The 14,472-nt window shown below is 63.0% G+C and overlaps 1 protein-coding gene across 1 annotated transcript; it reads right to left on the bottom strand.

The window, feature by feature from the left end:
- Positions 1–1,313: 1,313 nt before the first annotated feature.
- Positions 1,314–13,949, bottom strand: ISM2 (isthmin 2). The gene is given in 10 exon segments (XM_038746059.1): positions 1,314–2,847; positions 3,200–3,280; positions 3,551–3,691; positions 3,898–4,165; positions 4,167–4,247; positions 4,517–4,741; positions 12,824–12,919; positions 13,040–13,223; positions 13,415–13,516; positions 13,858–13,949. Coding segments are annotated over 10 exon segments (1,788 nt in total). The 3' UTR covers positions 1,314–2,329.
- Between the last annotated feature and the right edge of the window lie 523 nt (positions 13,950–14,472).

Genomic DNA, 14,472 nt, shown 5'->3' with positions numbered 1-14,472 from the left:
AGGAATGCCACTTCCCCCTCACCGTGCCTAGGGTGGGGGGTGGGAGGACAGGACACATCCCCCCCTCGCCCCAAGAGTTTAGAAGCGGCCGAGTCACCCGCGTGAGCTGGGATGGGCCCTGCTCGGGGCGTCCCCGGGAAGGGGAAGGTCAGAAGACGGTCCACCTGGCCCACTGAGGACTGTGGCTTCTCCCGAACGCTCTCCCCTTGTTCTCGAATCACCCGCACTCGGAGCCGAAGGACACGTGAGTCGGGGCCCTGCCACCCGCCCGCTTTCCGCCTCTTGTAGCCACAACTGCTCCCTTAGCTCATTTCCAACGCTTCTATTATTACCGCTAGTAAGATCACACCGAAAAGAGCTGTGAGCTCAATCTCCTCACGTCACCGTAGGGGAAGACGGAGAGAGAAGCGGGCAGTATGAGCAGAGCCTGGAGGCTTCCGATCCTATAGCTCGCTTCGGGCCGCCAGCCCCGTCCCCTGAAGTACAAGCAGCTGGAGAGCCTGTTGTGGAACGGCCAGGGAAGGAGGAAAGCGGGCCTGCCTTCCTCATCCACTGCTCCCTTCCCTCTTGGAGTGACCTAGATCCCTAATACCAGTCTCCTTTCTCAAGCTTGGTGCTGGGGGGGTGGTCTGAGCCGAGCCCCGACCACATCCAGGTGCTGCGGAGGGGCCCGGCCACCTGCACGGCATCGATTTCCCCTTTGTGCTCATACAATGGCGCTGTCTGTTCCCCCAACTCCCTACCTCCCCACCCCGGGGAAGCCTTCATCACCCTCTCCCCTTCAGGTGCCTTAAGGAGCCATCAGAGAGGCCGCCTCTGAGCCGGGGGGAAGGGACCACGTCTCTCTTTTCACCTGTGTATTCTCTCCTGGCACTTCCCGTGGTGTTCTGCCCGTAGTCAGCACTTCATCGATACTACTACTGCTATTACTGTTGCTATGTACCAAGCACTGGGGCGGATAAGACAGTCGGGTGGGACACAGTCCCTGGCCCACGTCCACGCAGGAGGGAGAACGGGTTCTGAATCCCCATTTTACGGATGAGATAACTGACCCGAAGAGAGCCAGCAGACGGAAGGGCAGAGCTGAAGTGAGCTCTCGGGTCCTAGCTGCCAGCGGGCCTGCGGCCTTTCCCTTAGGCCACCGGGCTTCCTGTTAACCGTAGCGTACTCCCTTCTGTGTTTGGTACAGCGCCGTGCCCTCTTTCCGGAGCTCGGGAGATCCTCCCGTCCCCCGGCCGCCCCCGTCCCCCACCTCCATCGGGGCTGAGCCGAGGCCCGGTGCTGCCGACTCACAGCTGGGCCCAGTGGCCATTTCAAATAAAGTGCTTTATTGCAGAGGAGCCCAGAGGGGGCCCCCGGCTTTGGGAGAATCCAACCGACCCTTCTTCCTACCCCGGCCTCCATCCCGCTGCCCGCCCCGGCCCCTGGGATTCAGGACGGGCTGGGCGGTGGGGAGACGCCCAGCGCGGAGGCCGGGGAGGACACAGAACCCACCCAGCGCTGCCCCGGCTCCCTCCTACCCCCACCGTGCCCACTGCCCCGATCTTCCCTGGCCTTCGAAGCGGTACCCGGGAAGGAGGGCATCCCGTGGTTCTGCTCCCTCCCACGGCGTGGAAGGCTGCTGTAGCCGCTTCCTCTCCCTTCCCCAGGCCCGGCTCACCCCTGCTTCTCATGGCAGACGCTGGCATAACCGCCCTGCCCGCCCCCCAGGGCAAGCTCGGGGGCACCGGCCTCCGCCCCTCCCTCTCTGGCTGCCACCCCTGCTGCCGCCGTCGAGCTGCTCGGCCAGAAACGGCGAGGGGGGGGCTGGGAGGACGCCACCCCCGAGCCCCGGCGGTAGCCACCCTCGGGGGCCGGAGCGGGCAGGGCACCTCGGCCAGGGGCGAGGGCGGAGAGGGGAAGCCACCATCCCGTGACCCGACGGAGACAGGCTCCCAACCCGAGTCCCATTTCCCCGTCCCCCTGGCCAGAGTCCCGCTGACACCGAGACTGGGCCCGAGGAAACCGGAAAAGAGGCTCCGGCCTCTGGCCCTCGCTTCGCCCCGGGTCCCAGGCGGTCCCCTCCGGCGGCACTGGAGAGGTTACGGCGGCCTTTGCGGCCTCTCCCGGCCTTCCTGCGGCCTCCCCTCAGCCCAGGCCCGGTCCGACCCACACGGCACCCTCTGAGGCTCTGCCCTTCCACTCCACTGAGTGAGGCGCCCCGTTCCCGACCCCTGGAGATTTCCCCAGCTCCCGTCAAGTCTGGGAGCCAGCCGACAGATGGCCCGGAAAGTCACGGCCTGGGAAGACCCGGGGTTGGGGTCCCACCCCATCCCCGCCGGGACCCGGGCTAGTACTCCTTGGCTTCCCGCAGCTGGGCCCGGTACTCGTCCTCGGGGGGGTTGTCGGCGCAGGCCCGGCCGTTGTTGGGGGGCCGCGCGGCGTGGTAGCGGCTCCAGTCGCCCTTGCAGAGGATCCAGGGCAGCGTGTCCACCTTGAAGTGCAGCTCGGGGGAGAAGTCGGTGCTGACCAGGTCCGGGGCGCCGGCGCCCTTGCCGCGGGTCAGGAGGCGCGTGCCCTCGTCGTAGCAGCAGTGCTGGGAGGCCAGGGTGCTGCTGTCCAGCGAGAGCAGGGAGCGCAGGCAGAAGCGGGCCGTGGGCTGGTACACGTCCAGCCGCTCCTTGGGCCCGCTGGCGTCCCTCCAGCGGAAGCTGCGGCCGCGCCGCTCGTCCGGCAGGCTGACGGCGCTGTAGCCGGCCTCCGGCGGGTAGGCGCACGGGCAGCTGGGCAGGTCCGCCAGCACCTTGCTCACGTACTTGGCCAGGAAGTCGCTCTTGCAGTTGAGCCACTCGTCGCAGCTGTCGGCGTCTGAGCGGGAGAGGAGGCGGGCTGAGGGGGCAGGGGGACGGGCGGGGGCGGCCCGCGCCCGGCTGCCGTGGGGCCCCCTCCCTCCGCGCCTCCGCACGCACCCTGGAGGGTGGGAATGGGGAGGGCAGGAGGGAAGGACGCTTCCTACCCCCGGGGCCCCCAACTAGGCCCCGGCCCGGGAAGGAGCCAGGAGGCCTAGTGGCAGGAGCCTTGGGCCTGTGACTGTGAGCCCGCTGTTGGGTAGGGACTGTCTCTCTATGCTGCCAACTTGGACTTCCCAAGTGCTTAGTACAGTAAGCGCTCAATAAATACGATTGATTGATTGATTGATTGGGCCCCGAACCCCGCTGACCTGAGCCCAGCATCCTGGTGGCGTTGTGGAGCTCAGGGGGCGGCGCCTCCTCGCCTGCGAAGCCCATCTCGCCTTCTGTCCCTTTAGGGAAGACAGACCGCAGCCCGTCGAGAGCGGTCCCGAGGCGGCGGTGGCGGGGGGGGGGGGGGGGGGCCCTCCTCTCCCGACCCCCGCCCCGTCCCGTCAGGGTTAGCGGTGGGCAGCTGAACCGGCTGGGGGGGTACCGGGGCCAACAAGGAGGGCCCGGCGAACGGTCCATTGCGAGCTCCCAGGCTGGTGGCGAGGGAGAAAGCGGGGACGGGAAGAGGGAGGAGGAGCGGGCGCAGAGGGGCAGGGTGGTGAGTCTCTGACCGGGGCAGCGGGGCAGGTCGCAGACGCGTGACTCGGTGGCGGTGCAGGCGTAGCCGCAGGAGCGGGCTCTCCTTTGGGTGCCGCTGCTGCACGTGCCGCTGCAGGGGGACCAAGGGCTCCACTCCTCTTCCGCCTCGTAGTCTGGTGCGGCGGGGGGGGAGGAAGGGGCGGCAACAAGGCGGCGGCGTGGCGTGAGAGCCCCCTCTCTGCCCCTCGCGCCCCGGGCCCGGGACGGTTCCCCGTCGCCGAAGGCCCCCCGCCCCCGGCCACGCTCCGGTCACCCCCGGGCCCTGAGTGGGTCCCTCCGACCCTCCCGGCAGCCAGCCCCCCGGGGAAGGGGCACGCACCGTAGTTATATTTTTCCTTCAAGACCCAGTTCTTGGGCGACGGCCATCTCCGCTCCCAATTGCCGCCTCCACTCAGTACAGGCTCCTCTTCCTCTTCTTCCTCCACTTCCTCCTCCTCCTCCTCCTCGTATTCGCCGGGGTAGTCCCCCTCCTCTTCGTCCTTGGGGGTCTTCTCCGGGGGCTCCCCCCCGTCCCCCTCCCCTCCCTCGGTGTACCCCCAGAAAAGGGGCCAGAAGAGTTCTTTGCGGGGCAGCCAGTCGGGGGGGCCCGCGAGACCAGGGGTTGCTCGGCTCCGCGAGCAAGTCCATCTCCATCTCGGCCTGGGGGTCGTCCACCACCTCGATGGTCACCTGCCAGGGGCCAAGAGACACGGAGACGCGGTGCGGGCTAGCGGAGCGAGCGTGGAGCTGGGAGCCTGGGCCCACCATTCGTTCATTCGTGCAACGTCTGCTGAGCGCTTACTGTGGGCAGAGCACTCACTGTGCTGAGCGCTCGGAAAGTACAGTTCAGCGATACAGAGGGACTGTCCCCGCCCACACCACCGGCCTCCATGGACCCCGAGCAGGAGGCGGGACGGTGTGTCGTCCCCCCCCCCCCCCCCCCGGCTCCCCGCTCTCACCTGGATGTTGGGGTTCTGGGCACTGAGGTCGACGTCCGCCAGGCCCGGGAGGCTCTGCAGCCCCAGCAGGAAGGGGGTCCCCGCCTCGGGGCCTCCGGGCCCGCCATCCTCCTCGGGGGCCGGCGGGGCCGAGGCGCCTCGGCGGGGCCTGGCCCCGTCCCCTCCCGGGGCGGGCGCGGGCACGGCCTCCTCCTGGGCAGGGCCGGGCACGGGAGGCAGGGAGAGCTGGAAGAGAGAGTGGCCGGGCTCAGCGCGGGCTGGGACTCACGCCCAGGCCCCAGCCTGGCAGCGGGCAGATGGGGCCTCCTGCCGCTTCCCTCCTCTCTTCCCCTCTCCAGGGCGCAGGGTGGCAGGCGGGGAGGGTCCCCAACACCCAGGCTCAGCCCTTTGCCACCTGGGCCCCGCCGCAGGCCAACGCTGGCACCTCAGCCCCGGACCCTTCGCCCCATCATCTCCGTCATGCCGGAGGATGGCTGGAAGCAGATTTTTTTTGTCTTTAAAGTCAAGGAAGGCCCCCCGCAGCCCCACAATCCCCAACCCTGGGTGTCCCTGGGCTGGGTGCCAGTAGCCGGGAGAGTCTCAGGCTGTCACCTCCCTCCTGGGTGCCTGGAGATGGCCAGGTGGAGGGCACGGGGCCCTGTCCTCTGAGGCCTGGCAGCCTGATGGGGGGACGGCCGCAGGGAGGGATGACCATGGGGGGCGGGGGGGGGGGAGAGAGAGATAGAGAGAGACAGAGTGTGTGTGTGTGTGTGTGTGTGTGTGTGTGTGTGTGTGTGTGTGTGTTGCGGTCCCTCCCCCTGGGCATAGGAGGCCACAGGGCTTCAGGGCCCCCTCCTTCCCCTCCCCACAGCACCTGTATATAAGTATATATGTTTGTACAGATTTATCACTCCATTCATTCATTCTTTCATTCATTCAATCAATCGTATTTATTGAGCGCTTACTGTGTGCAGAGCACTGTACTAAGCGCTTGGGAAGTACAAGTTGGCAACAGATAGAGACGATCCCTACCCAACAGCGGGCTCACAGGCTAGAAGGGAGAGACAGACAACAAAACAAAACATATTAACAAAATAGAATAAATATGGACAAGTAAAATAAATAGAGTAATGAATATGTACAAACATATATACATATATACAGCTGCTGTGGGGAGGGGAACTTGCACATATTTATTCTATTTATTTTACTTTGTCAATATGTTATGTTGTCTGCCCCCCACTTTCTCGACTGTGAGCCCGCCGTTGGGTAGGGACCGTCTCTGTATGTTGCCAACTGGTACTTCCCAAGCGCTTAGTACAGTGCTCTGCCCACAGTAAGCGCTCAATAAATACGACGATGAATGAGAGAGTGCATGCGTGTGTGTGTGTGTGTGTGTGTGTGTGTGTGTGTGTGTGTGTAGGGTGTCACCCTGAGCACAGGGGAGGACTGGAGAGCAGAGAGGGGTCTTCAGAGCCTCTGTTCACGCCCAAAGGTCCCAGGCCAGAAGGCTTCACTTGAACCCAGCCCTCTGACTCGCCCCGTCTTCCTCACTCCCTCCCTCCGAGTGCCGCCCCACCGTGCCCCGCACCCCGCCGGGCACCCCGCCGGACTCTCCGCGCCCCGCATCGCCGAAGCCGGGCCGCCTCCTCTCTCCCGCCTGGCCTAGGAGACCAGGGAGCCCGTGCCGCGGCCCCAGAGTGCAGCAGGACGTGACACCCGTTGGCTCTCATGCCCACAGAGAACAGAAAGCAGCTGGTGCCCCCGATGCCCTGGCCTGGCAGCCGAGCCGCGGGCACCCGGGAGGTTGGGTGGGGAGCGGAGGAAGCCTCCCATGCAGGGACACCCCACTCCCCCGTCACAGCCCCTCGGCCCCGGCTCCGCTGACACCCGTCCTCGGGGCCTGCCCGGAGTCGCCCCTCTGGGGTCCCCGTGTCCGCTGCGGCCCGAGTTCTGGGAAACTCAGATTCTGGATCGCGACGGCATTCCAGACTGTGAGCCCACCATTGGGTTGGGACTGTCTCTATATGTTGCCAATTTGTACTACCCCAGCGCTTAGTACAGTGCTCTGCACATAGGAAGCGCTCAATAAATACGATTGATGATGATGATGATTCCCTGCACCTGCGTGCACACGTGCGCGCACCCACACACTTAGATTCATAAACAGGCGTGTTCACACCCACGCCCGCTCCCTTGCAAGCACGTTTTTCACTATTCTCAGCGACAATGAAAAATGAGCCCCAACTCCCCTGCCTGCACAGATGCGCCCTGGCGCGCCCACACCGATTTCAAGGCACGTACTTACCCACATAAGACACACACACACTAATACACGGCCCGCTCCCCGCCCCACCCTCCGGCACCCGGTATTCCCGCCCGTTCGGTCTCGCTGCCCGGGCCAGTCGGCACAGCTGGTCGACCCCTAACACGGCACCCCCCAACCCGAGCTGCTCGCAACTCGTCCCCGCCAACAACCCCGCAAGAACCCGGGGATGGCACCGGTGCAGGGACGCGGGGAGGAAGATGGTCCCTGATCCCCCTCGGGGCTGCCAGGGGCGACCAACCAGGCCACTGGGGATGTTAGCCTGAGCCCGGGGGTGGGGTCGGGGCCCCCATCTATGGCAGGCCCACGGCACTCCCAAACATCCCCCAAAACAGACACACACCTGGGGACCCTGGACCAGTTTTGGCTCCCAGTGGGCTCTGCCCTCCCCCTCTGCCCCAGCGGTTCATTTGTGGGGAGCCCCTGGAGGTGCTGCCTGGAGAAGAGAAGGGAGATAATGATAATAATAATAATGATGATGGCATTTATTAAGCGCTTACTATGTGCACAGCACATGAGATGGGAGGAGGGGGAGGGAGGGGAGGTGCAGGAGGACCCCTCAGGCTCTGCCCCTCATCCCGTTGTTGGGTAGGGACCGTCTCTCTATGTTGCCAACTTGTACTTCCCAAGCGCCTAGTCCAGTGCTCTGCACACAGTAAGCGCTCAATCAATACGACTGAATGAATCCCCTGTAGTCTCGAGGACGGAGGCCTGATTTGACGATACATCCTGCCCCTCCCATCTGCCTCTTCTGTAATAATGGAAATACCTCTTGTCCCTCACCAGTAGACTGTGCACCCCACGTGGCCCCGAGACGGTCTCTCATCTCGTTACCTTGAATTGACTTCGGAGTTTAGCACACCACTGGGCAACACAGAACATAAACGCTACCATCGTCACGGTTCTGATTCCTCGTTCCGGGAGCCGGCCGGCCGAGCCCCCTCCCAGCTCCCGCTGCCTCCACATCCCCACCAGGGGTGGGAGTCTGGGAAGGGGAGCGGAGAGCGGGGCGGCCGGTGGATGAACGGTACTGGGGGGTGGAGAGGGGAGTGTTTTAGGGGGGAGAGGTTATATCCGTTCACCGCCTCCCAAATGCCCGCCCTCGGCCCCTGGGGGCTTAACGGCAGCAGGCTTCAGGGCGGAGGCTGAAGGGACGCGGGTCGCGGGTCACAGGTCACGGGTCACGTCAAGCCACTTCCCCCAGAGGACACTAATCCTGGGGGGCCGAGGCACCCGACCCCTCTGACCTCCCGGGCCACCCAGGTGGAATATCGGGCGGTAACGGTCAGCGGTCAGAAGTGCTTAGTACGGTGCTCTGCACACAGTAAGCCCTCAATAAATACGATCGAATTGAATCAAATCGAATCCCATCCCATCCCCTGACCCCGGGCCGATCTCATCCCGACTCTTCCGGGGGCCGACTGCCGCCTGGCTCCTCTCTCTCTCTCTCACAAGACGCCCTTCGGGGAAGGCCGCCTCAAGGGTGTCGACGTCAGCCTCGGCTCTTCCTTTCGTGCGACCCCGCTCTTTCCAGGTGCAGCGGGAGCCCCGTTTCCCGGTTCTCTCCTCTGGGGAGACGGGGCTGGGCGGCCTCCTCTAGAAAACGGCCCTTCCTCGAAGAGATGCGGTGTTCCCCGGCTAGTTCCCCTCCTCGCATCCTCCTCTCCCGTCAGGTTTCCCCCCCTCCTCCCACCACGAAACAGCGGTAGCGGCGGCAGAAGGGAGTGGGAAAGTTGGCTGGGTTGGGGGTCTGGTCTCCCGTCCAGAAAAGGAGGGGATGAAGGAAGGAGACCCCTGTGAAGACATCTGGTCCCCCGTCAATCTTGCCTGGGCTCAGCACTGTACTCCTCTTTACTTCCTAACCAAGTCCTCCAGCCCAGAGCCTGGGCCTGTAATAAGGATCGCAGTAAATAACATCAACAATAATAATGGTATTTGTTTAGCTCTTGCTTTGTGTTAAACACCGGGGCGGCTTCAGAGGTTTTGTTCTCTGTCTCCCCCTTTTAGACTGTGAGCCCACTGTTGGGTAGGGACCGTCTCTAGACGTTGCCAACTGGTACTTCCCAAGCGCTTAGTACAGTGCTCTGCACACAGTAAGCGCTCAATAAATACGACTGATTGATTGATTGATCAGACACAGTCCCTGTCCTACGTGAAGCTCACAGTCCAAGGGGAAAGAAAAGAATTAAACCCTCTCTTTACAGATGAGGAAGCTGAGGCACAGAGAAGTGACTCGGCCAAGGTCTCGCGGCGGTGAAGTTGGCGGGGAACCAGAAGCAGAACCCAGACCTCCTGACTTTGGGGTTCATTAGGCCCGGCCCGGCCGGCTCCCTCCCCGCCGGCTGTCCCCGGCACCGGGAAGCTTTGCCTCTCCAGCATTCTTGGCCCGGGCCAAGAAGAGAAGGCCGATTCAATCAATCAATCGTCTTTATTGAGCGCTTACTGTGTGCAGAGCACTGGACTAAGCGCTTGGGAAGTACGAGTTGGCAACATCTAGAGACGGTCCCTACCCAACAGATTCGGCGAGTTTACCTGGGTGGACAGCCGTCCGGGGCGGGCGTGAGGGTGTTGTTTGGGGGCGGGCGGGACCGGTGACCCCATGAGGACCACTGGGACTGGGAGGGGGCACAATGAGGAAAGATGTCTTTCTGGGCGAAGGCTCTTTAGCACTGCGTTCAGATCCCCGCAATGAAATTCAACCCTCCGTCCGACCCCCGTGCTCGCGTTCGATTCCGACATCTCTCGAGGACTCCGGGTTTCTCCGTCCCCACTGGAAAGGGGAAAGGGCAGAGTTGGAAGGGTGGGGGGCGGGGGATGAGCTGCTGACTCCCCTCCATCCCGCCTGTCCCGACCTCCCGGGACAATCCGGAGACCCCCCCCCAAAGGATCCCGGACTTTGGCTCGAACCAGCCGAAACCCCCTTCCTCCGATCCACGGGCTTCAGCCCGGTCTGGTGAGGACGGCCACCCCGGTTCCTGCCGCCCGCCCATCTCTCTCCCGTGGTTGGACTCCCTATAGCCCATATAGTTCTTCCCTATAGAAAAGCAGCGTGGCTCGGTGGAAAGAGCCCAGGGTTGGGAGTCAGAGGTCATGGGTTCTAATCCCGGCTTCGCCCCTCGCCCGCTGTGTGACTCTGGGCAAGTCGCTTCACTTCTCTGGGCCTCAGTGACCTCACCTGTAAAATGGGGATGAAGACTGTGAGCCCCCCGTGGGACAACCCGACGGCCTTGTATCTACCGCAGCGCTTAGAAGAGCGCTTGGCACATAGTAAGCGCTTGATACCAATGTTATTATAGCCAGCCCTTGGCTGCCTTAGGGGCCTGGTCTCGGGCCAGACCTCCTAATGGGGTTAAGGATGGGGAATGAACTCCGAAGGAGGAAGGAGGAAGAGAGAGGGAGAGGGTGGAAGAGCAGGGAGGGAGAAGAAGAGGGAGGAGAGGGAGAAAGAGGGAGGGAGAAGGGAAGAAGGGGAAGAAGGGGAGAAAGGGGAAATCACACATCCGTACCGACATACACACACACGTATACATATACATACACTTCCGACCGTCTCACTCGGTGGCCGACTTGCACTTCCCGAGCGCTTAGGGCAGGGCTCCGTGCACAGTAAGTGCTCACTAAATATGATGGAATGAATATAGTTTATCGATCTATCGGCTCAGTGGAAGGAGCCCGGGCTTGGGAGTCCAGGGTCATGGGTTCTAATCCCAGCTCCGCCACATCAATCAATCAATCAATCAATCGCATTTATTGAGCGCTTACTGTGTGCAGAGCACTGTACTAAGCGCTTGGAAAGTAAAAGTTGGCAACATATAGAGACAGTCCCTGGCTGTGACACCTTGGGCAAGTCAGTTCACTTCTCTGGGCCTCAGTGACCTCACCTGTAAAATGGGGATGAAGACCGGGAGCCCCACGTGGGACGACCCGATGACCCTCTATCCCCCCCCAGTGCTTAGAACAGAGCTCGGCTCGTAGTAAGCGCTTAACTAACGCCATCATCATCATTATTATTATTACCTATTCATGCAGTCGCATTCACTCAATCGTATTTATTGAGCGATTGCTGTGTGCAGAGCACTGTACTAAGCGCTTGGGAAGTCCAAGTTGGCAACCTAAAGAGACGGTCCTTACCCAACAGCGGGCTCACGGTCTGGAAGAGCGGGCTAGAAGATACCTATCTATCCATTCATTGATTCAATCGTATTTGTTGAGCGCTTACTGTGTGCAGAGCACTGCACTAAGCGCTTGGGAAGTACAAGCTGGCAACATATAGAGATCTATCTATGTATCTATCTATGTATCTATTTCTATCTATCTATCTATCTATCTATCTATCTATCTATATCTCTGTCCGATTGCTTGTCCAAGAAGGGTAGGTGGTGATCGGCTGCGTGGGTGAGAGAGGCTCCTCGTGCCCGGTCCCATCCCGTCCTGTCCGGCCGGGGAGGGGGCGGCTGGGCCTGGTTGAGCGGAGGAGTCCCGCCATCCGGCCCCTGGCAGTGGACACACACACACACAGACACACAGACACACACACACACACAGACACACACACACACAGACACACACACACACACACACGCAGACAGACAGATGGTTGGACACACAGACACACGGACAGACACACATGGACAGACGCACATTCATTCGTCCATTCATTCAGTCGTATTTATTGAGCGCTTACTGTGTGCAGAGCACTGCACTAAGCGCTTGGGAAGTCCAAGTCGGTGACATCTAGAGACGGTCCCTACCCAACAGTGGGCTCACGGTTTCGAAGGGGGAGACAGAGAACAAAACCAAGCATGCTAACAAAATAAAAGAAATAGAATATATACAAATAAAGCACACAGACACACACACACACACACACACACACAGAGACGGACAGCCACACACAGACAGATGCACAGACACACGGGCAGACAGACACACAGACAGACAGACAGACACACCGACAGACACACAGACACACGGGCGGACAGACACACCGGCAGACACACGGGCAGCGACAGACAGACAGACAGACAGACAGACAGACAGACAGACACACGGGCAGACAGACAGAGAAGGCTCGTGGCTCAGCGGAAAGAGCCCGGGTTTGGGAGTCAGAGGTCATGGGTTCAAATCCCGACTCCGCCACTTGTCAGCTGGGTGACTTCGGGCAAGTCACTTCACTTCTCTGGGCCTCGGTTCCCTCCCCTGTCAAATGGGGATGAAGACTGTGAGCCCCACGTGGGACAACCTGATCACCTTGTAACCTCCCCAGCGCCTAGAACAGAGCTTTGCACGTAGTAAGCGCTTAATAAATGCCGTCATTATTATTACGGACAGACAGGCAGACACACACACAGACCCACGCAGAGAGATAGATACACGGACGGGCAGACACACAGACAGACATACACGGGCAGACAGACAGGCAGACACACACACAGACCCACGCAGAGAGATAGACGGACGGGCAGACACACAGACAGACATAAACGGGCAGACAGACAGACACACAGACACACACACACAGACAGACGGACACACACACACACACACAGACAGACGGACACACACACACACAGAGACAGACGGCCGGACGGCCGGACAGGCAGACACACAGACAGACAGACAGACAGACAGACGGACGGCCGGACAGGCAGGCAGGCAGGCAGGCAGACAGACAGACAGACAGACAGACAGACAGACAGACAGACGGACGGCCGGACAGGCAGGCAGACAGACAGACAGAGACGGACGGACGGACACAGTCAGACAGGCAGACGGACGGACGGGCAGACAGACAGACAGACACACACAGAGACACACAGAGACAGACAGACGGCCGGCCGGACAGGCAGACACACAGACAGACAGACAGACGGACGGACGGACAGGCAGGCAGACAGAGACAGACGGAAGGACGGACGGACGGACACAGAGACGGACGGACGGACGGACGGACGGACGGCCAGAGGGAGCGCCCCAGGTTGTGTCGGGGCCCCGGTCCCGACCTGGTGCTGCTGGTGGTGGCGTCGGCCGGTCGGGTGGGGCCCGGGGAGCGCCCTGCCGGCGGCGGGCGGCGCGGGGGCCAGCAGCAGCAGCAGCAGCAGCAGCGGCAGCAGCAGGGGCAGGGGCAGCAGCAGCGGCGGCGGCGGCGGCGGGAGCGGCAGCGACGGCAGCCCGGTCCGGGGCGGGACTCCTCCGGGAAAGCCGGGCATCCTCCCCGCCGAGACGGGCGGGCGGGCGGGATAACGGGCGGGCGGCCGCTCCCCGGGCCGGACCCGCCGGGGGGCCCGACCCCACCGGGCCCCGACCACACGCCGCCCGCCGCCAGGGGGCGGGGCGGGGCGGGGAGCGGAGCGCGGGGCGCGAGCCCGGGGGGGCGGGGCCGGGGGCCCGGGAGGGCGGGGCCTGAGGCCCGCGCGCGGCCCCGAGGACCGGGGGGCGGGGCCGGGGGGAGGAGGGGGCGGGGCCCGGGGGCCCGTCGGAGGGGACATGGGAGGGGGGCGGGGCCTGGGGGGGGGGGAGGGCGGCCGGGGGCCCGGGGGCCCGTCTGAGGGGACCGCCCGGGGGGGGCGGGGGCCCGTCTGAGGGGACCACACGGGGGGGCGGGACCGGGGGTGAGGAGGGGGCGGGGCCGGGGGCCCGAGAGCCCGTCTGAGGGGACCGCCCGGGGGGGCGGGGCCGGGGACCGGAGGGCCCGTCTGAGGGGGCCACCGGGGGGGGGGGGGCCGGGGGCCCGAGGGCCCGTCTGAGGGGGACCGCCCGGGGGGGCGGGGCCTGGGGGGGCGCCGGGGGCCCGTCTGAGGGGACCACACGGGGGGCGGAGCCGGGTGGGGAGGGGGCGGAGCCGGGGGCCCGAGAGCCCCTCTGAGGGGACCGCCCGGGGGGGCCGGGCCCGTCTCTCTGGCGGCAGGCGGAGCGCGCGTGCGCGGGGCACGAAGAGGGAGGGGGTGGGTGGGGCGGGCGGAGCGCGCGTGCGCGGGGCACGGAGGGAGGGGGAGGGAGGGGGTGGGTGGGGGCGGAACGCGCGTGCGCGGGTCACGAAGAGGGAGGGAGGGAGTGGGTGGGGGCGGAGCGCGCGTGCGCGGGGCCCCAGGCGGTTGGGAAGGGGGTGGGTGGGGGCGGAGCGCGCATGCGCGGGGCCCGAGGGTCGGGCGGGCAGGACGGCGTGAGGGGGTTGAGGGGCCCACGGCCTTCGGTCGTAGTCCACCGTCTGGTAGTGAGCGCTTACTGTCGGCATGCATTCATTCATTCATTCATTCATTCATTCGGATTGATTGACTGAGCGCTTACTGTCGGCATTCATTCATTCATTCATTCGGATTGATTGAGCGCTTACTGTGTGCATTCATTCATTCAATCGGATTGATTGATTGAGCGCCTGTGCATTCATTCATTCAATCGGATTGACTGATTGTGCGCCTACTCGTTATATGGTTGTACATATTTATTACTCTATTTATTTATTTATTTTACTTGTACATTTCTATCCTACTTATTTTATTTTGTTGGTATGTTTGGTTCTGTTCTCTGTCTCCCCCTTTTAGACTGTGAGCCCACTGTTGGGTAGGGACTGTCTCTATGTGATGCCAGTTTGTACTTCCCAAGCGCTTAGTACAGTGCTCTGCACATAGTAAGCGCTCAATAAATACGACTG

The sequence above is a fragment of the Tachyglossus aculeatus genome, chromosome 1, assembly GCF_015852505.1.
Source record: "Tachyglossus aculeatus isolate mTacAcu1 chromosome 1, mTacAcu1.pri, whole genome shotgun sequence".
Classification (NCBI taxonomy): Eukaryota; Metazoa; Chordata; class Mammalia; order Monotremata; family Tachyglossidae; genus Tachyglossus; species Tachyglossus aculeatus.
Note: the sequence above shows the minus strand (reverse complement) of the source record. Positions and strands in the feature narration are given on the sequence as shown.